We start from the raw sequence: 22,397 nt of genomic DNA on the forward strand, positions 1-22,397 counted from the left end.
CTTACACCTGCTGAACAGACCAAGTCTCTGAATGTCGCTCTGCTATATCATCCCAGATGGCCCTCTTCCAACTCAAAATTAAGATGGAGCTCCTTATACTGCCTCCCAAGCCTGACCCTACTTACCCCTTCTACATTACTGTTGGTAGTACTATCATACACCCAATATCACAAGCACGCTGCTTAGGTGTCACATTTGACTCCTCCCTCACATTCTCCTCTCACATTCACAATGTAGCTAAACCTGTTTTTTTCACCTCTGTAACATTGCAAAGATACACCCGTTCCTCTGTCGCTCTACTGCTAAAACTTTAACGTAGGCCCTCATTATCTACCGTCTCGATTATTGTAACCTTCCTGCCTCTCACCTGTCTCACCTACACTTTATCCTAAAAGCTGCTGCAAGAATCACTTTACTCTCTTCTAAATCTGTCTCAGCGTCTCTCCTGCTGAAAGCCCTCTCCTGGTTTCCTATTAAACTCTGTATAACTTTCAAAATTCTCCTCCTCACTTTTAAGGCAATACACTCCTCTGCCCCTCCTTACATCTCAGCCCTAATTTCTCGCTAATTTAACGAAGTATATGGGTAGCTCCACTGGCTGATACTATACATCTCATATACACTGACCATGGCTCCTTGCAGACACACTTACCAGAACACCCTCCTTCTGTCTCTGGAATTTCTCCCTACTTAGATTGTAAGCTCTTTGGGACAGGGACTCCCTTTCCTATTGTTATTTTCATGTCTGAAGCGCTTATTCCCATCATGTGTTATATTATTATGTCACATGTATTACTGCTGTGAAGCGCTATGACACTGGATGGTGCTATATAAATAAAGATATACATACATACATACAGTACATACAGTACATACATACATAGTAGCCGTTTTTTTTAACATATAATCGATTTCCATTTTCTTGATTTGACTCAGTCGGTGGAGTCAATTTAGTTATCACTCAGTTGACTTGCTTTTTAAGAAGTTTAATTCAAGTGTCAAATGTCACTTATGACTGTTGCATAGAGTGACTTTGGGGATACTGTACTTTTTTGGGGATGACACCAGCCAGAGATATGTTCAGTTACAAATTCCCAGAGAGCTTCCTAATCCTGCCCCTCTCCATCAATGTGCATACTCATTAGGCTTCATATGCACATTAATTAAAGTTCTTATTACACCATATGAAAAGCACCTGTCCCAAATTTATGTGGAAATGTGGTTCTTTCTAGACCAATCTCAGGTCATGTTGAGACTCATGATGACTCCAATAAAGGGGATGTTCTTGTGAACCCATAGGAAATGGCATGTTGCGTTTTTGAGGAAATGTCTTTGCATCAGGGGATCCAGCCACAAGGGTTGTGGTGTTGAGGTGTTAATGTTAAAATGAGGAAGTTCTTTAACATTATTCCTTCTGTGAAGTGAACGATGGGTCAGAGAAGGGCTACTTAGAAAAAGGTACAACTCTGAGAAAACTCTGTGTTGCATGAATCAGACAGTGTATCCTGCACCCATACACACCCTACACTCCACCAAAAGCTGCTTATTTAAATAATATTATTCAGTTTGTTTGACTACATCTGATCTCTCTACTACCTTCTTGTTTTTGTATTTTCCAGTTCACTTAAATTGCTGCACAGTTTAAGTGAAAAATTGAGGAATATAGAGACCTCAAGGAGTGGAGTAATTAGAGGGTGTTAGACACACCTGAGACTGAGGTTTTTAGAAATATATCATCCTAAAAAACAGGTATTCATAATGTAGTAAATATAATAGGCCCTGAACCCATTGAGTGCTGCATGGTTATGTTAGGCTTTCCATGGTTAAGGGGGTTTCTGATACGGATAAGAGAAGACATGACACAGGATCTCTGATTTCTTGTTTATTGGCTTCTTCCTCCAGGAATCAATCCATATCCTCTTTATAAGACATTTAATAGTTGGCGATGGTCTCCTCAATCCAGGACACGTAGTTACACACCTTGGTGTAAACTCCAGGATACCCAGACAAGGCACAGCCAATTCCCCAGGATACCACTCCCTGCAGCTTTCCATTGCAAACCACTGGACCTCCGGAGTCACCCTGGGAAAAATGAAGAAGAGTCTGAAAATATGCTGTGACTCGTATATATATTTTTGCCTCCCGGTATCTTTCTTTCTATGACTCTATGATCATCAAGCGTAGTTACTCTACAGTCTACAGTATATCTATATTTTGGATCCTGTCTACCTCTTTCTGCACCCTCTCTCTTTCTCTTGCTGTCTTCTCTCCCGGGAGTTTGTTTTTCTATTCTGAATGAGACCAGAAACTTAGTAGCCTCTGCAGAACTGGAGGAGGCAAAATAATGTCGATTACTGAGTTATTTTCTGCTGTAAACTTTGTTGTATCTTTCTGTGCCCGAATCTCTTCTTTCTTTCCTGGCTGTTTCCCCTTCTTTTTCACAACACAATCTTTTCTTTTTTGTGTCTTTTTTTAAACTTTATCACAGTTGAATTTATTTTATATTCCTCTGTCCCCTTTTGGGGATGATGTTTAGTCACCTGGCAGGAGTCCTTGCCGCCCTCCAGATACCCCACACAGATCATGTTATCGGTGATTTTCCGTGGGTATGCATCGTGGCACTCCTGGTCAGTGAGGATGGGGGCGTCCAGACATTGCAGGAGGTCTGGATAATTAACTAAGGGGAAAAGAAGAAGTCATTGGGAATGTGAATATTACAGTACAGACTATATGTCTGCTTTTCTGTACATCTTTCAGTATGTTGTTATTTTTTTGCTACAGAGTATGAGAGAGTTCACTAGTCAAGTGTATAAACCTGAATCCATTATTGATCCATGTGCTTTATTGTCATATATAGTATTGCTACAGAGGAATTATGAAGGAGATACATTGGAAACCTATGGAGACGTTAGAATTCATTGTGTTACCATCACACCTAATGGTCCAGGTCACACCTGTACAGTGTGACACAACAGAGTGAGTTATGTGTCTGTATTTTTACTTTAGAACTCGCATCTCTATTTGTAGAATGAGAACATTCTTTTTTGTTATACAAGAACAGAAATGATAGACAGCACTCACGGTCAGATAGAAAAATATAGTTTAGCTAAATGCAGGGTGCAAAGGAACATAAGAAGGACCCAAGATCCTCCTACATAGCTTCCTACATAGCCACATCTTGGCTTCCACGTAATCCAGGTAGATAAGTCCCAAGCTCCATTTAGGAGTAGCTGGTAGAGGGACAGTCTCACCGATCAGGGTCAGCTCTGCCTCCCACGCCAGCTTCACTTAACCAGCAAAGTGATAGAAAACTAAGGGTACTAGTAGATCAATAAAAGTATAATTCCAACTAGTTTCGTAGCAACTATAAAGGCCACTTCATCAGGGAAGTGGCCTTTATAGTTGCTACGAAACTAGTTGGAATTATACTTTTATTGATCTACTAGAACCCTTAGTATTCTATCACTTTGCTGGTTAAGTGAAGCTGGCGTGGGAGGCAGAGCTGACCCTGATCGGTGAGACTGTCCCTCTACCAGCTACTCCTAAACGGAGCTTGGGACTTATCTACCTGGATTACGTGGAAGCCTAAAGGGAACCCTCCGCTTCTAAAGAGCCCAGCAGATGAAAGCACAGCCTGATATGACTGCAGATTCCTGACATTGGGTGATCCGCTGCAGCCTTCTCCTGTGTCCTGATACCTGAGTGGTAACAACTGTCATAGTTACAGTTACGTGCCTGTTTTACCTTTATCTGATGTATGCAGAACCTTGAATTACTTTTTAATATAAATTGTTCATTCTTACCTCACCATGAGCGTTGTGCGCTGTTTTGTGTTTTGTTTTTGTCTATACATACTGTACATGGTGTCTAGTAATTATTGAGATCCTATTGTTATCCATCTTACTATACGTCATTAATGGATTTATCTTCCCTGAATGTTAAGTCCTCCTTTTTTAACATATACATATAACTTCCCATCAACATCCAGGGTCTGTTAAGTACCATAGGTTGGACTGTGTGCTAAAAAGTTTTTTTCTATATACAGATATATGCGCTGTGTGGGAGTGTATAGTAAGTTACCTCTATATTTCCTCACATGGGATAAGAGAGATGTTACTTAGTGATATGAGGTATTGTCTTTATATTTGAGGATATTGTTTTTGTATTTCTTCCTCACTCTCTAATAAGAATGGTAGAATATGTTAATCATAGATCTCGTCTATCCTAACTCAGCCTGTTAGAAGAGAAGACAGGATTGATATGCTACAATTCCCCTCTATACTGTATGTATAATCTAGGTGGACCGTTTGACACTCACCTCCATTGCTCAAGGTGTTTCCCCAACCAGAGATGAGACATTGTGTCCCTGCAGGGTCACAGTGGGAGGGCAAACTGATAGTCTGAACCCGGGAGTTCAGTCTGGCCGGTTCGGACAGTCGGATCAACATGATATCATTATCCAGGAGAGAAGGGTTATATTCTGGGTGGCGAATGACCTTAGCCGAGTTAATGAATTGTTCCAGCCCCTCCAGCACCTCAATATTGTGCTCTCCAAGTCTGACTTGGATACGCCTGTAAGGGAGAAAGATAGACAGTGATTGGTTGAGAATGGCTCTTGTAGCGTTGTATATCTCTTTATCTGCCTGATCTCCATTCATTACCCTTCCTCCTTTTTTTCCATTTATCTATTTCTAATTTAAATACTTCTTTGTTTTCACACAAGTGCATACGAATACAAATATCTATGTTTTTCACTCTCTCTTGCGCCTTATATTATGCCCCCCCACACACACACTGTATAACAGTCTCCCCTTCATTTTACTCTCAGAGCTAAGGATCCCCAAAGAGCAAGTAAGGGGAAAACAAATGTTCTCATGCTTGGAGGAGGCAAGTTCTGAGTGATCCGAACCTTAGTAGGGTCTCACTTGGAGGTGTCGGAGACAGACACAACTGCACACCGGTCTATTTTAGATGACACTTAAAGATCTTGATTATCCTTTGTGTAATCCTCATTACATTGGTAAACTGAACACAGTGCCAGAGCATGCTTGTGCTCCCCCGGTTGGTAGACCATTGGTCATAGTCGCTACAGTGTGTGTATGAAGTTTGGTGGTACCCCTTAAACTCACGAATTATGATACAAGAAGCCCCCCTCTTGTTTACTGTCTCAATCTCTTATTCCATTGCCCTTCTGTCAGTGATTATTTTTTCCTCTGAAATTATTTTGTATTATTCTTGTTCACACATTGGGAGTTAATCTCAGTCTCCTGGCTGCAACCTTGGGTAAAAACTGGAGGTGGAAAAACAGCATCAGACTTATCAGAGAAAAATGTCCCAGAGGATACAATACGAGTTTTTGCTTTTATAAATATATGCAGTATATAGTGCAGATTTTGTGCTCCAAATTTATCAACGGGAAAACTTTATTACAAAACTCCCATTGTCTCTTACTCTGTTCTTCTATACACACAGTCTTATCCTCTGGCTTCCCTAGAACATTTTCTGTTAATATCCCCTCCCTCCATATTACTCACGATTGGTAGCAGTGAGCAGCAGACACAACCCACAGGCTGTTAATCAGGGACCCTCCACAGAAATGGTAACCTGCATTCAGGGACACCTGGTAAGTAATAGAGTTCTCAGGGCAGGTGTAACCTCCTACGATTTTATCATCATCAATGGGGTGCGCCGCTGTGAAAAGAGACATTCATTAGCATTAATGAGGAAATAAGACATAGAACAGGGACAGCAGCAGACAATTTATTAAGATGCAAGTACATACTAAAAATGAAGTAGTGTTAAAGACAGTGAGAGGAAACATAAAACGAAAAATAATTATACATCTTGTGAGAGAGGCAGATCTTGAGATAGCTGTGAATGTCAAAGTAGAATCTGTATATGTGCCTTTAGTATAAAGAGTAGCTGAGACAGAGAGATAGCAGGATGTCATGTTGTAAGACGTCGTTGTAGATTGTATACTTTGAGGTATGTAGTTAAGAGATAGCTGAGCACATTATAATGGTATGCGATTTCTGGAGGAGATGGGAGAATGAACTCATTATTTCCACAATCAATCTCTCTATTAGAGGCTGAGGTAAGGAGAAAGATGCAGAAAGAGCTTCCTATTGAAAATCCATAGTTAAATATTTACATAGTAGATGACGTTGAGAAAAGACACATGTCCATCAAGTTACCAATGTGTTAACTGTCATTTACATTAAAATAAGTTAACACAACAACTGTGTGTTAAGGGCTTCTCACTACATTAAATAAAGGGACAGAGGGGAAAGTCTGGAGAGAAAAGATTGTGAAGTTCAAACTTACCAGCGAGTCCCAAGAGGGAGATCAGAAGAAGGCACTTCATGTTGGGATAACTATTAGTGAGGTCTTTCCTGGTCCAGAGATGAGATTTTATACATTTGCTGATCCCTTATCGTTTATGCCCTACCACATGTCAATTCACACCAATGGTTTATTAAGCCAACCTCATGAACTGCTCCAATTAAGGAAAATCCAGCTGGAGATTCAGATTGGCATATTCCCTTGGGTGACATTGGGCAGTCACATTGTTTACCCGACATGCTTTTCTACTCTATCCTGCTGCTGGCTCTCTATGTGACTTCTTGCAGGCTCACTTTACTGTGCTTCAGTCTGATCTGGGCTCTGCTGATCACTTCCTATGTGACTTTAGGTTCCTCTTAGAGTAACAGTGTAAGCCCAGCTCTGCTTTGTGCTTTCCCATACAAGTCTTAGGTTCCTCTTAGAGTAACAGTGTAAGCCCAGCTCTGCTTTGTGCTTTCCCATACAAGTCAACTTCACCCACTATCTCCCACTTTTACTAATACTATTCCTACTCCACCACTGAATCACAATCACTTTAGTTGACCCTCATTTCCCCTGACACAGGGTAACCTCATTGTCTGAGCTGTACTCTCTTTATTTTACTTGATCTTCTGCACTATTGGAGATTTCTGTCAAACTTGAGGATACAGTACGTGAGTAACAGTTTGACAGATGTACCACCCTGTGCCTGAAAATCTGTGTGACTTTAGGTAAATTGATTTTACAAAACATACTGGACACCTAACAAGCTCCTATTGAACCCCCAAAATGACCACAACATATATATAAGCATATGAGTGTCACAGAGGAGTGCTACTGAGCATGGCAATATATATTTTTAAAACCAGAGACAAAACATAAAACACAGACAAAGCTCAGTTTTTAGCACATCCAGTGAGACTCATACACGGTACAGTGCCTAAATATATATGTATAAATATCTAATAAGTAAAATGGTCTCTGTTTTGTCTCTGGTTTTAAAAATTGATTTTACACCCCAAGTGCATCACTATTAAACCCTGATGCAGATTCTCTGTGACTTTGAGCAATCAATCTATATATATATATATATATTATTGAAAATCTTGTTTGTGAGTCTCTGTAGACCATTTGATTGGTCCATCGGTCCGCCCGCCCTTCCACGGCTCTCATTGGCCGGTGTGGCTCCCCCACCCCGTGTGTCCCGCCACCCATGGCTCTCATTGGCCGGAGCGCTCTAACCCAGAGGTCCCCACCACACTGCTGCTGCTTCCTGAGGTGACAAAATGCTCCATGGTGCTGCCGGCTGTTGCTGCTACTGCTGGGGGGGGAGGCTTAACTGAGACGTGTGAGTATCTCCCCCCCCCCCCCAGCTCCGTTTTTGACCCCTCCAGCTCCGTTTTTGACCCCCCAAGCTCAGTTTTTGACTCCCCCCAGCTCCGTTTTTGAACCCCCCAGCTCCGTTTTTGACCCCCCCAGCTCTGTTTTTGACCCCCCCAGCTCCGTTTTTGACCCCCCAAGCTCCGTTTTTGCCTCCCCCTGACACACACAGTGACACACACACATACAGTGACACACAGTGACACACACACATGACACACATGACACACACACACACACACACATGACAGACACACGCACACATGACAGACACACACACACACATGACACACACACACGACAGACACACACACACGACAGACACACAAACACACACAGACACACACAGACACACACAGACACACACAGACACAGACACATGACACACAGTGACGCCTTGCCGCCCCCCTGCCTTCCCCCCCCGCCTTGCCGCCCTGCCTTCCCTCCCCCCACCGCCGCCCCTGCCTTCCCCCCGCCCCTGCCTTTCCCTCCCCCCACTTGCCTTTCCCTCAACCCCGCCCCTGCCCATCCCCCCGCCCCTTCCTTTCCCATCCCCCTGCCCGCACTCAACACACACCTGCCGCCTCCCGCCCCTATGCACCGACATCACTGACCAGCTGCCGCACACACTCACTACTCACCCGGCGCCTCCCGTCTCACACCTACCCGCCGCACTCACACCCCTACGCACGGACATCACTGACCAGCCGCCGCCCACACTCACCAGACACCCACCGCCTCACACCCGCTCACACCCTAGCGGTAGCCACAACCAAAGCCATCACTCACTACCCACCCGCCACCCGTACTGAACACCCACCCGACGCCTCACACCAGCTCACACCCTAGCGGGACACACACCTCACATTTTTACATCACTTATGTCACCAAAATATACATTGTACTGTGGTGTGTTTATAATAAACCATTTTTTAATCAACATCATATTAGATTTTCTTCCATGTTTCTTTTCAACATCATTATACAACCTTTCAACCAAATAGTCATCCTATTGTCCCCCTATTTATAAATAATACTACCTATTACGGATTTACATCCCGGGCAACGCCGGGTATATCAGCTAGTATATTCATATAGACCAACTCTGCTATTAAAGGTTTTATACTCTTATCTAACATTTCTATTTTGTTTTTTCTTTTCCCAACTAAGATTTCTTCCACCAAAGTCAAATCAATGAAAGATTAACATATCTGTCTCATTTCCCCCCCCCCCCCAATGTTCCCAATAGGAGCTTTTACTTTGGCCAATATCAATTTCCCTAGACTGCACCCACATTGACACGTGTATGTGAATAAGCAGGTGGCAGGCAGGACAGAGGGTCAGGCCGATTAAATCTCCTGTCCTCTTGCCATCAGAGGTGCATGAATAAATAAAGCAAGAAAGTCAGATTAAACTGGTATTTTATTGGCTTCACAAGAGAAACACGTGTAAAACCTTGAGATGAATAATGTGTAGCCCAAGAAATAGATTTGGTATACTATGTAATAGTGACGTGTTTGCTCTTTAGATGTCTGAAATATTGAAGGGGGAACTTTAGATTAGAGTCTCTGCAGCAGGTTTGTGTTATTTAATACTTTCCATGGCAACAAAAGTGTTAAAGCGGAAGTGGTCCTGTCCCACTAAGCAATACTCTGCGAGTTTTACAAAAATACAACATGGCACGGCCAGATAATCACACATGGCTTTTACCGATAACAGATATTCACACGTGGCTGTCACGGTAGGGGTAGCCAGCCTCACATAATAAAGGTGAAGCCCGGCTGGCTGCCCCAAAACCGTGTGCAATGGCCGCCTCTGTGAGGTTCATTTTGGCCGGTGTACTAGGTATTGTGTGTAACCTCTTCCGAAAAGAGCTATTCACTGTGTGATATCTGGAAAGGGGGAATCTGTGTGTCTTGGGGAACTGGGAATGTGTAAAAAGCACTTTTAAATATTGTGTTAGTCTTGTCCCCGCACAGTTAGCAAGTCAGCAATGTGTTTTGTGTTTTAGCATTTCTCCGCGTGCAGACACAGTAATACACTTAGCTGGGCTGTATACGGGGAAATGCCGGTTCGTTCCAGAACCTGGGAGCAGCTTGAGTAACTGGACAATGGTGAGTGGGGAACGGCTGGTATTCAAGTCCGGGAGCTGGTTCTTGGTGGTGCAAAGCCTTTGTTCCCCCGAGACGCTGAGGGGCCTACCCCACGGGAGGGTATAGGGCTGTCTAGGGGAACCGTTGCCAGGTCTCAGCCACGTAGGCATGATTCCCTTTGGCCAGTTCAATTTCCCGCTTGCCAGCGGCTCCCTCCCTGAAGGGCAGTCTAGAGTCCTTAAGCCGGCCCCTTCCTCTGATTGGTGCAGCCAGGCGAGCCCTCATCCTCCGATTGGCTGCACCATCAAGATCCATGCTCTGATTGGTCGGCGGCCTCTGCTCCATGAAAAGATAGGCAACCGAGTGCTATGTAAGGAGTGTGGCCGATCAGAGTACCAGATGAAGTTTGGACGGAGACAGTGACATCACGACTGGCGGACTATTCGAAAGTGCTATTGGTAGAATAGAACTGAGAAGTAGGACAAGAAGCTCTTCAGGGCAAGCCTACCGAAGCAGGGCCCTGCACCTAGTTGAGGCTAGATTCTTCCCCCGTAGGCCCCAGTTGGTGAGTGTTGCATTGTGAGTGTGTGCTTGTGTGATTTGTGTGTTTGCTGGCTTGCCAGAATAAACTTTAGTTTATTCAAGTATTGTGTCGTGTCTTGTCTTCCGTGACTGCGGCTTTTACCGATAACCAGGTAATCACTTACAGCTTTTACTGAGAACCAGATAATCACACACAGCTTTTACCAATAAACAGATAAGCACACATGACTTTACTGAGAACCAGATAATCACACACGGCATTTACTGATAACCAGATAAACACACACGTATTTTACCAATAACCAGATAATCACACATGGCTTTTACTGATAACCTGATAAACACACGTATTTTACTGATAACCAGATAATCACACACGGCATTTACTGATAACCAGATAAACACACACATATTTTACCAATAACCAGATAATCACACATGTATTTTACTGATAATCAGATAGTCACACACGGCTTTTACCGATAACCAGATAATTGCACACGACTTTTACCGATAACCAGATAATTGCACACGGCTTTTACCGATAACCAGATAATTGCACACGTCTTTTACTGATACCCAGATAATCACATGTGAATTTTATAGTATTCTATGGAATGTTTAGAATGGGAGAATGTTCTGGAAAGACTTCTTAGGAAACCCTGTTGAAAAACACTGCATTGGACTCTTTTTCTTTTGGCTTCAGTCTGTTTCTGAATATAGTGTAGTGTTTCTCAACCCTGTTCTCGGGACACCCAGGAAAGGTCATGATTTATGAACAAGAAGGTAATCACGCATTCACATAAGGGAAAACTGCAATTTCATTTAATTGATTATTCATCAAATCTAGTCTGGATGGGGGTGCCCCAGCCAGATGAGAAACCCTGATACACAATAAGTGCACTGTCCATATATCTCAGTGATGACGCAGTAAATGCAAAGCATGTTGACATAGAATTGACAAATATTGTGCGTAGCTGTGAGCTGTCATAATAAGGCCTAAAGTAGGTCCTTCCTCTATAGCACTATTGTGGGCCATGGATATCGTGGGGAGAAGCAGAATTGTGTTTGGAAAACACTGTGTACATGATTCTCCAAATCCGGTCTTGGGTGTAATCCCTTCCCTTTAACGATGCTTATAGCTGTGAGATCCCAGTTCTCTTTTCTTACTATGGGTTCATTTATTCATCACAGCTTACTTATTTTTTTTTAACAGTCAAATTACTGTCACAAATGTCACTTGTAACTATTGTATAGGCTGAGTTTAGTGACAATGCATCATGTGCTGTACTTTTCTAGGAAAGATACACAGCCATTGATATATTTAGTGGCTTATTCCCAGGTAGAGTCCTCACCCAGTCCTGAGCCTACCCTGTTTGGATAATCCAGGAATGGGGAGGGGGAGAAGGGAGGGGTAAGGGATGCTCCCGCATCAGCAGGTATAAAGTGAGTTGTAAATAGTGTGTCAAGCAAAATACCGGTGCAAAAGAGGAAAAGGTATAACTAAAGCAGAAAAGAGAAAAAGTTCCTCCTTGAATGCACTCGGATAAGCCAGTGATTGATAGTAATGAGTGTATTTAAAAACCTTTTAATCACAAGAGAAGGTTAAAAAAGGATTGTATAGAGGGGCATGGTATATATAATCCAAGGCCAGCCCCTAGTAGGCAAACCAACAGAATCGTCCTCGCTCGTGAGGAGATATAGATATAACAACACCTAAATGTGGAACTGTGTCGCTCAGATAATCCCCATTATTATAATACCAGATTTGAAGGCCCGTAAACCATATGGAGATCCTTTTGTCAATAATTCAATGAACCTAAAATGATATAGGTCATTGAAGCTAAGTCTGGAGGGGTAATTATCTTACGCCGAATGGACAGATGGTATATATCTGGGTGATGTCCCTAGTCCACTAAAGCGATGTGTACAACAAATAAACGAAACATGGTGAAAACAATAACAACGCAACAAAGATGTTCATCATAAAATGAATACTCAACCACCATGTACATGTAGTAGTGAGATGCGTAGCTGGATAGTGTGTGAGCTCTGCAAAGGGCAAGCACAAAGTGTGCTAACGAAGACGCCCTGAGGCACGGTTCAAGGACCGTATCCAGTTATAGCCTCTATATACTAATTGATGTTTAGTGCAGAGGTCAAAATCACAAATAGCCTCTCTGGAGTCCGGTAATTAACATTGATCAGACCTAATAGTTATAGGTGGCTGATAGGTACACGGGGTAAAGAACAAACTGATTCATAAATCATATTAAGTCTCCCTCTGAGCGGGTAAATATAATATATACACAGCTAGGGCTGATAATAGTCAGTGAACAGTACCCCTAGTTACACCCCTCTCTCTTTCGTGCATATATTATGCTGGTAACCTGAATGGTAGCTATGGTAGAATGAAGACATAGCAAACGTAGCAATGCACAATAAAATATCAGGACAAAAAAGTATATTAAGTCCTAATAAAGGTGCTACTTAGCTCCTGGGTTCATTCAGAAGCCGTTGCACCATCGTTGGTTGAAGGGAACGGCAGCAGGATACCAGGGGAGGGGTGTTCCGGTCTCGATGCTTATAGCTGTGAGATCCCAGTTCTCTTTTCTTACTATGGGTTCATTTATTCATCACTCAGCTTACTTATTTTTTTTTAACAGTCAAATTACTGTCACAAATGTCACTTGTAACTATTGTATAGGCTGAGTTTAGTGACAATGCATCATGTGCTGTACTTTTCTAGGAAAGATACACAGCCATTGATATATTTAGTGGCTTATTCCCAGGTAGAGTCCTCACCCAGTCCTGAGCCTACCCTGTTTGCTTCATGTTCTTATACACATTTGTTAATGTTAAAGTTCCCTACACGATCTATGAGGCATCCGCTCCCAATTCATGTAGATAAATAGTATTTCTATACAAACCGCAGTCATGTTCAGAGACATTATTACACTCATAAAAAGGAAATTATTGTGAACCCAGAGTAAAGGAAATTTTATGGTTGCGAGGAAATGGTTGTGCATCAGAGGATGCAGCCAAAGGGTATTTGGTATTGAGGTGTTAATATTAAACGGATATTCTGTAACATTATTCCTCCCATACATTGAATGTTAGGACACAGAGAGTAGATTCTTAGAAAGAGGTATAAGAAGAGGTATAACTCCAAGAAAGCTCTGAATGGCATGAAACAGGTAGTTTCATTATGTGAACGTATTGGTTTCCTACCCCTGTCACCACTAAGAAGCTCTGTATTTAAAGAAGATTATACAGTGTATATGATATGCCTCATACACCTGCTCTCTTGCCCCTCCCTACTCTTCGATTTTCCAGTTCACTTAAGTTGCTGTACAGTTTAAGTGGAATTTGGAGAAAACTTTTAGGCCGCGCTTATAGTGCCGGCGATGGCGCAACCGAAAGTTGTATTTTGCTTTGCGGCGGCGTTGTGGGCGGCCAGGCTACTGATTGGTTTAGGGGCTGTCACATGAGGCGACAGCCCCTGAAAAATCAAAAATTTATGGCTACCAAATATCGCGTTACCCCGTCGCTTTGTCACCATCGCGCTTACTATAAGCGCTTGCACCGGCGACCATGCTTTTGTTTTCAGGCGACGTCGCGTCGCCGGCACTATAGTGCGGCCTTAGTATGGTTCAGTGGAGTAAAAGTGAAGTTTTCAGAAAGATGTTATACTAAAAACAAGAACCATACCATAGTTATAAAGCACTAAACCCATTGAGTGCTGCATGGTTATGTTAGGCTTTCTATGGTTAAGGGGATTTCTGATACGGATAAGAGAAGACATGACACAGGATCTCTGATTTCTTGTTTATTGGCTTCTTCCTCAGGAATCAATCCATAGCCTCTTTATAAGACATTTAATAGTTGGCGATGGTCTCCTCAATCCAGGACACGTAGTTACACACCTTGGTGTAAACTCCAGGATACCCAGACAAGGCACAGCCAATTCCCCAGGATACCACTCCCTGCAGCTTTCCATTGCAAACCACTGGACCTCCGGAGTCACCCTGGGAAAATGAAGAAGAGTCTGAGCACAATGATGACCGCTAGTTCTGTCTCACCTTTCTTTATTAATCTCTGTTTTTTTCTTTCTTTTATTTCCTGTAGAATCTCTTTACCTTGTTACCTCTTTTTTCTCTTACTGTTTTGCTGAAAGTTTTGATTCTCTCTTTAGGAATGAACCCAGAAACATAATGGTGCTTAAATGAAAGGGGCAGAATGGCTAACAACATGCAAGCTCCTTAATTATTTTCTGCTATTAACTTCTCTGTATCTATCTCTTCCAAAAATCTCCTTCTGTCTTTCTGGTCTGACTCCCTTTCTTCTTCTTTATCACTACATCTCTTTCTCTCTGTCCTGTTTCCTCAACGTGTCATTCTCTTGTTCTATTGGCATTTGTCATGTTATCGCTATTGCCATCATATTTGGGGATGATGTTTAGTCACCTGGCAGGAGTCCTTGCCGCCCCCCAGATACCCCACACAGATCATGTTGCCAGTGATTTTCCGTGGGTATGCATCGTGGCACTCCAGTTCAGGGAGGATGGGGGCGTCCAGACATTGCAGGAGGTCCGGATAATTAACTAAGGGGAAAAGCAGAAGCCATAGAATGGGAATATCACAGAACCACACGCATGTCCGTTTCTGTACCTTTCACTGTGTTGTGGGGGGGTTTTTTTGCCAGAGATAAAAGGCAAAATCACCCGTGTACAGTATAGACTCATGACTCCATGATGGATTCTTGTGCAGTGGAATGTTGTGATATAAAGTGTTACACAGTCATTCCATGTGAAACATATAAAAATGTAGTGCATTATTGTGATACTGTCACATGTAATGGTCCATGTTACACCTGGTAAGAAAAACTAATCTGGGCACTTCGGATTTTTCAAACGGAATTTATTGGGCCATCAGATAAATCGATGTTTTGAGCGCTGTGGTGGCATTCTGAAGTGTAGTGGCGCCACCTGTACAGTATGTCACACTGCAGTGAGTGGGTCTGTTTTGGTGTGAGTTTGTAGTGTATCTCTCTGTGTTTTGATTTTGATTGTATACAGTATGTTGGTGTGCAATATCTGTACTGTGTGAGATTTCTTCTGTGTCTGTTTGCTGTATATTTGCTGTGCAGATCTTTAAGATAACTGTCTCTCACTATTACTTACTGTCAGTATGCACTTACTATATCTCATGTTTAAGCACATGGGCACTATTGTTATTCATCTTACTTTGAGCCCTTATTGGATTTATCCTCAGTGGATGTTTAATTCTCTTTTTTATTAATCAATTCATATTACTTACCTTAACAACATCAACAATTTACATAGGTTGTCCCTGTGTTAAAAAGTTAATCTTATAACATATGAGCTAAGTGAAAGTGAATAAGGGAGTAAGCTACCTCTGCATTTCCTAACATGGCATAAAAGAGATACAGCTCAACCCCCTTATAATGCTTTGCTTGGGGTCCAAAGAATCACATCGCGTTATAAGCGGATCGCGTTAGAAATAATGTACACTTATATGCATTGCACAATACAGTATTTAAGATACCAATAATCGTGTTGTAAAGTATTCATAAATACGAAAATTGGGAGCCACACCTGCATCGCGTTATAAGCAGATTCGCGGTGTAACCGATCGCGTTATAACGGGGTTGAGCTGTATTATTAAGCGATGTTAGGTATTTTCTTTACATTTGATAATTATTTATATGTGTTTCTCACTCTGTTTAAGGAAGGGTAGACTCTGTGGATCACAATTCTCTTGTGTCTCTTTGTAAGGCCTTGTGTAGGGTGCTGGCTTCGGAGGGAGGGCGTGCTTACGTGCGGACGGCCATCAGAAACAATGTATTTAAAGTGAATTGTGGTTGTCAGGGTAGCAGCTGCCCTGTCTCCGAAGTACGGAGTTGACGCTTGCTACAGTTTCAATAACAACCCAAGTTGTTTTTTGAAGCTGCAGCAGCGTCACTGGTACCTCGGCAGCCAATGAAATCATTCTTGAGAATGATTTCAAGACAGCAACACCGATCCCTAAGCTGCTGTCTGTAGCCCCGCCTCCTCCCCGCCTCCTCAACTCTTGAAAAAGTCTGCTGGGGATGATGTGCACACATTGCCCAGCAGACTGCCGCTCGCACACGCGAACGCCCGCCCTCCAACTCCTGCCTCTGGCACCCTGAACGAGGCCTTAGCCTGTGTGAGAAGGGATTAGTCCTTCGGAGCTACAATTCCCTTCAGTGCCTAGTGATTTTGAGTGTGGACAGTTTGACACTCACCTCCATTGCTCAGAGTGTTTCCCCAGCCAGAGATGAGACATTGTGTCCCTGCAGGGTCACAGTGGGAGGGCAAACTGATCGCCTGAACCCGGGAGTTCAGTCTGGCAGGTTTGGACAGTCGGATTAACATAATATCATTGTCCAGGAGAGAAGGGTTATATTCTGGGTGGGGAATGACTTTAGCAGATTGAATGAATTGTTCTGGCCCCTCCAGCAGCTTAATATTGTGCTCTCCAAGTCTGACTTGGATACGCCTGCAAGGGAGAAAGACAGACAGTGATCAGGTGAGAATGGCTCTTGACGCCTTTTTTCATATATCTCTTTATCTGCCTGTTCTCCATTTATAATCTTTCTCCCTTTTCTCCATCTGTAAACCCCTCTCTTTTCTGCGTTTGTATAACCATACTGTATGCATCTCTTTGTCTTTTACTCTCTCCTTTTCCTCTTCTCATCTTACATTATTCTTTCTTTCTCTCTGTAACAGTTTCACTACCTTCAACTCTCTCAGCTGAGGAACCTGGAGAAGAACAAGTGCTTAATGTAAGGGAAGTACACTTTCCAAGTTACTGTAAGGGAAGGATACTTTCCCAGTTACAGGAAGGGAAGGATACTTTCCCAGTTACAGTAAGGGATGATACTTTCTCAGTTACAGTAAGGGAAGGATACTTTCCCAGTTACAGTAAGGGAAGGATACTTTCCCAGTTACAGTAAGGGAAGGATACTTTCCCAGTTACAGTAAGGGAAGGATACTTTCCCAGCCTTGGTGAACAAGTGTGGCAAAATGTACCATACCCAGACCGTGATAACTGGCACCATCTATAGAACAATCCCCGAAGGATCTGGCTGACTCTGTGTGATCCCATTTATATTTGTCGCATTGGGCCATTGTTATGTGCCCTATCTGTAGACCATTTGTTATGATCACTACAGTGTTTGTCTGAAGTGTGACGGTATTCCTCGGCTCCTTCCCTTCCTCTGCAATAATTTTGTATTATTCTGGTTCACACATTGGGGTTAATGTATCAGTCTCCTGGCGCAATCTTGGGTAAAATGCTGCACTATATTTATCCAAGAAAAAGGATATATATATATATCTGACCTGAGAAGAGAGGAAACTCTCGAAAGCCTGTCCTATGACATAAATTGTTAGTCCAAATAAAAAAGGTATCACCTAATACTGAAGAACTCATTTATTCTGCACTATCGCAACTGGACTAACACGGCCATTTCCATTATATGCTTGCCCCCTGAAGAAGTCAGAGAAAGTCTGAGGAAACGCATAGGGATGGTATTATTGCACATGATTTAGTGCTCATTTGACTTTTATTAGCAGCCAAAAGGTTTGAGCTGGCCAAACTTTGCTCCGGTACACTGGCACTCTTTCTTTAGAGGGAACCTGCGCCACAGGACTGTGGTTGACGGAGGAATTTGAAACCTGTTACACCACTGATGAGGAGTGACGACATCTATTCCCAGTGGAAGAGCGGAGACGAGGTGGCACCTTGAGGCTACTCCTGTATATGAGTATAAACTTATACAATGCTGTTATATATCGTACTCTTGTGAGTTTTGAATTGTCTTCACACATGTTTTATTAAATTTTTTATATGTTATCACACGAAGATCAGGCGCTTTTTTCTTCTCTTTTTTTCTTAGGTTCGTCAAGGGAGTTGTTGCAACCAAGAAGAAAGCTGCCAGCATCTTTGTTTTATTTGAGATCAACACAGGTCTTATTTTTTTAATAGATTCACTCACATAGTATACATACATACATTTGGACAATAATATACACATATATATTTTTCATATATATATTTTTTTCACTCATGATTTTTATTTTTTCTATTTTTGTATTTTTAATCTTTATATTTTTTTAATTATATATTATTTTTGTTCAATTATATTTGCATTAAGCCAGCATTGTATTTACATTATTGATCTTTGTATGGGCACATGATTTTTGTTCATTATTACCTTATTAGCTAAGTTAGTGGTATCTACATCGATTTATTATAAGATCATTTTCAACTTAATATTTCTGGTTATATCCTTGCATTTAGGCGCAGTATTTTTTCTTTTTCCCTATATATATATATATATATATATATATATATATAGGGAAAAAGAAAAATATATATCCAATAAAGAATATCACTTGTGAGCACATTCACATGTCTTAGGCAGGTCTGCAACCCTGCCTTTCAACCATTATCACCTAGCATATAGTGCTCCCACTGCAGCAAGGGATTCTGGGAAATTACATGCAAATGAGCACACAATGTGCCACCTATTGCCGGAAAAATCCATACACATGGAGCCCATTTAAGCAAATGCATCACCGTACACACACACAATATATAGTGCAGATTCTATGCTACAAATATGCCCCAGTTTGACAACTGGAAGACTTTAATATATAACTCCCATTGTCTCTTACCCTCTGCTATTCCAAACACACAGTCTTCCCCTCTGGCTTCCCAAGAGGATTTTCTGTTAATATCCCCTCCCTCCATATTACTCACGATTGGTAGCAGTGAGCAGCAGACACAACCCACAGGGTGTTAATCAGGGACCCTCCACAGAAATGGTAACCTGCATTCAGGGACACCTGGTAAGTAACAGAGTTCTCAGGGCAGGTGTAACCTCCTACGATCTTATCATCATCAATGGGAAGTGCCGCTGTGAAAAGAGACATTTATTTTCTCTCTCCATCTACCTCTCTCTCACCCCCTTTCTCTCTCTACCCCTCTCTCTCTTCCTTTACCCCCCCTCTCTCCCATCATCTCTCTCTCGATCTCTTCCTCTCTCTCCCCCTCTTTCTCTCAATCTATTTCTCTCTCTCTCTCTCTCTCTACCCCTCTCTCTCTCTCTACCTCTCTCTACCTCTCTCTCTACCTCTCTCTCTCTACCTCTCACTTCATTCCTCTCTCTCATTCTCTCTACCTCTCACTTCATTCCTCTCTCTCTCTCTACCTCTCACCATTCCTCTCTCTCTCTGTCTCTCTACCTCTCACTTCATTCCTCTCTCTCTCTCTCTCTCTCTCTCTCTCTCTCCTCTCTCTCTCTCTCTCTTCTCTCTCTCTCTCTCTCTCTCTCTCTCTCTCTCTCCCTCTCACTTCATTCCTCCCCCTCTTTCTCACACCCTTTTTCCATCTCCCTCTCTCTATCTCTCCTCTCTCTTTCTCTCTCTTTTTCTCTTTCTCTCTCTTTCTCTCTCTCTCTGTCTCCCTATCTCTCTCTCTCCATCTCTGTCTGTCTCGCTCCGCACCACTCTCTCTTTCCATCTTCCTTTCTCTCTCATCTCTCTCCCTCTCTATCCACCCTCTCTCTCCATCTCCTTAACTCTCTTCCCACTCTCTCCACGCTCTCTCGTCCCCCTCGCTGTCTGTCTCCCTCTCTATCTGCACTGTCGATCTACTGCTCTCTGTCTTTCCATCTCCTTTCTATCTCCATCTCTCTCACCCTCTCTTCCTCTCTCTATCTGCCCCCTCTCTCTATCTTCCTACCTCTCTCCCCCTTCCTACCTCTCTCCCCCTCTCTCCATCTTTCTCTCTCTTCTCTCTCCTCTCTCTCTCTCTCTCTCCCTCTCTCTCTCCCTCTCTCTCTCTCTCTCCCTCTCTCTCTCTCTCTCTCTCTCTCTCTCTCTCTCTCTCTCTCTCTCTCTCTCTCTCTCTCTCTCTCTCTCTCTCTCTCTCTCCACCATGTGTGATTATTGACTTCATATGTAAAATATTACTGTAGGGAACTACCTAGCCACCCATTCAGGTGATACCAGTCCCATTAAGTGGAGAAACCACCAAAGGCTATAGTGGTAATACAGCAAATACTTCCCTAATTCCCCATACTACTGAAGACCAACTCAGACCTCTTTTGCTAGATTAAGCACCACGTGACGTTAATTAAATCATGGAGCCAAGTGGAAAGACAAGCATGGTCTGGAGAGAAAAGACTGGGAAGGTCAAACATACCAATGAGTCCTAGAAGGGGGAACAGGAGAAGGCACTTCATGTTGAGACAATGAGGTATTTCCTGGTACAGAGACTGGGTTTTATGCCTCTGCAAATCCCTTATCTTATTACTCTGGCCCTACCACATTTCAGTTCACACCAATGGTTTATCAAGTCCATCTTTTGAACTGCTCTAATGAAGGAAACTTCAGCTGGAGATTCAGTTTGGCATTTATCCATTGGGTGACATTGCGCAGTCACATTTTGTCCCCATCTGCCTTTGCTCTCTGCCCTGCTGCTGGCTCTCTATGGGACTTCATGTAGACTTACTTTACTGTGATTCAGGCAGACATTGGCTTAGCTGATAACTTCCTAACTGACTTTAGGTTCCTCGTTGAGCAATACTGTAAGCCCCATTCTGTTTAGGATATTAAAAGGGATATACTCTGAAACTTTGGCTAAGTTCACTGTCATTTATCTGTATTCAACTTCCTCCAACAATGCTTTCCTCAGTTAGACTCATTCTGTCCCTTCCAGCCCATCTCTAGTAGACCTGGACCTCATCTCCACTCTTGACTCTTTCTCTTCTGTTACAGTTGGAAACTTTTTTTTAGCTAACCTTATCTTCTCCCTCCACCATATGCCTTCTCACAAACACCTTATCAGAACTCTGGCTCCTATCCTAGTCTCTTCTTTCACCCATATGTTCAACTCCTCTCACTCCTCTGGAATTTTCCTCTTATCCTTTAAGCATGTGGTCATCACACCTATTCTCAAAACCAACACCCATGACCCTACTGTACATCCCTTTTTTCTTTTGCCTCCAGACTGCTAGAATGTCTTGTCATCTTTCATATTCTTAGCTTTCTTAATTCCATGCATCCCATTCCGTATGCAATCCGGCTTTCATACAGATCACTTAACTGAGACTGTCCACACTAGAGTAGCCAATGATCTTCATGAAACATAATACCAAGATCATTTGCTCATCTCTACGTATCAGCTTTGATCTCTCATTATGACTTTTGTGCTCTGCTCATAACTGTCCCCTTTCCATCCCATCCACCTCTACCACTCTCGTCTTAGACTATTTTCCTTAGTGCACCTTACCTGTGTAACTCTCTCAGACACTGTATATGCCAAGCACCTTCTCTCAATAACACACATTCAGAATTAAGCATTCTTAATAGCCTGCAATCATGGCTACTACCCAACACCCACAGTCGCCGGTACTAACCAGTACAGAATCTTGTATAAATTAAATGTTTTGTGCAAGTGAATTGGTCAGAGGATTTGTGGGGGCCATTTTACAGAACACTGCAGATTCTAGATAACAAGATGGCTGACAGATACATTGTCTAGTGCTATAATATATACAGTATATACAGTATATATATATATAGTGGGCAACCTAAGATATTGAGGATGCTGAGCTGTGACCCCTGAATATTCCAAAGGGGCCACTTCCTAACACAAGAGGGAACTTCTATTTATAATGTATGTTTACATTTAACACAATAACCTGGTCATCTTAATATGAAAAACATACTACTCAATCTTATAATACATATTATTCACAGTGTTTTTCTCCTGATTCCCGGCCTTTAGTCTCTTTGTTGGTGTCCCACTGTCCTTCTTTTGATATCAGTCTGTTTCTTAGAAACTGCAGGTTTCTCTGCACTTTCCTCAGGACACCCAAGCCAGGACAGGAGTTATGGATAACGGATAATCACAAATAAGTGCAAACGTATTAAATAATAAATTGATTATTCATAAAACTTGGTCTGGGTGGGGATTCCTAGCCAGTTGAGAAACACTCTCACAT

General features: G+C 42.5%; 2 protein-coding genes across 2 annotated transcripts; both read right to left on the reverse strand.

Annotated features, from left to right (window-relative positions):
- Positions 1 to 1,869: 1,869 nt before the first annotated feature.
- Positions 1,870 to 6,432, reverse strand: LOC142501647 (anionic trypsin-2-like). The gene is made up of 5 exons (XM_075611791.1): positions 6,325 to 6,432; positions 5,535 to 5,691; positions 4,319 to 4,572; positions 2,541 to 2,677; positions 1,870 to 2,082 (listed from the first exon to the last, which is right to left on the reverse strand). The coding sequence occupies exons 1-5, from the start codon at positions 6,362 to 6,364 to the stop codon at positions 1,933 to 1,935; spliced, it is 738 nt and encodes a 245-aa protein (XP_075467906.1). The 5' UTR covers positions 6,365 to 6,432; the 3' UTR covers positions 1,870 to 1,932.
- A 7,721-nt stretch (positions 6,433 to 14,153) lies between these two features.
- LOC142501649 (anionic trypsin-2-like) lies at positions 14,154 to 20,671 on the reverse strand. Its single transcript, XM_075611793.1, has 5 exons — positions 20,594 to 20,671; positions 19,148 to 19,304; positions 16,626 to 16,879; positions 14,804 to 14,940; positions 14,154 to 14,365 (listed from the first exon to the last, which is right to left on the reverse strand). The coding sequence occupies exons 1-5, from the start codon at positions 20,631 to 20,633 to the stop codon at positions 14,216 to 14,218; spliced, it is 738 nt and encodes a 245-aa protein (XP_075467908.1). The 5' UTR covers positions 20,634 to 20,671; the 3' UTR covers positions 14,154 to 14,215.
- Positions 20,672 to 22,397: the final 1,726 nt, after the last annotated feature.

The sequence above is a fragment of the Ascaphus truei genome, chromosome 8 (assembly GCF_040206685.1).
Source record: "Ascaphus truei isolate aAscTru1 chromosome 8, aAscTru1.hap1, whole genome shotgun sequence".
Lineage (NCBI taxonomy): Eukaryota > Metazoa > Chordata > Amphibia > Anura > Ascaphidae > Ascaphus > Ascaphus truei.

Bases quoted from the DNA above. Each gene is read 5' to 3' on its own strand.
- LOC142501647 (XM_075611791.1), bottom strand. From the start codon at position 6,364: ATGAAGTGCCTTCTTCTGATCTCCCTCTTGGGACTCGCTG. The intron at 5,692-6,324 runs GTAAGTTTGAAC...CTCTTTTCACAG, and splicing joins CTCCCTCTTGGGACTCGCTG to CGGCGCACCCCATTGATGAT. The intron at 4,573-5,534 runs GTGAGTAATATG...TCTCCCTTACAG, and splicing joins GCTGCTCACTGCTACCAATC to GCGTATCCAAGTCAGACTTG.
- LOC142501649 (XM_075611793.1), bottom strand. From the start codon at position 20,633: ATGAAGTGCCTTCTCCTGTTCCCCCTTCTAGGACTCATTG. The intron at 16,880-19,147 runs GTGAGTAATATG...TCTCCCTTGCAG, and splicing joins GCTGCTCACTGCTACCAATC to GCGTATCCAAGTCAGACTTG. The intron at 14,941-16,625 runs GTGAGTGTCAAA...TTTTCCCCTTAG, and splicing joins AAACACTCTGAGCAATGGAG to TTAATTATCCGGACCTCCTG.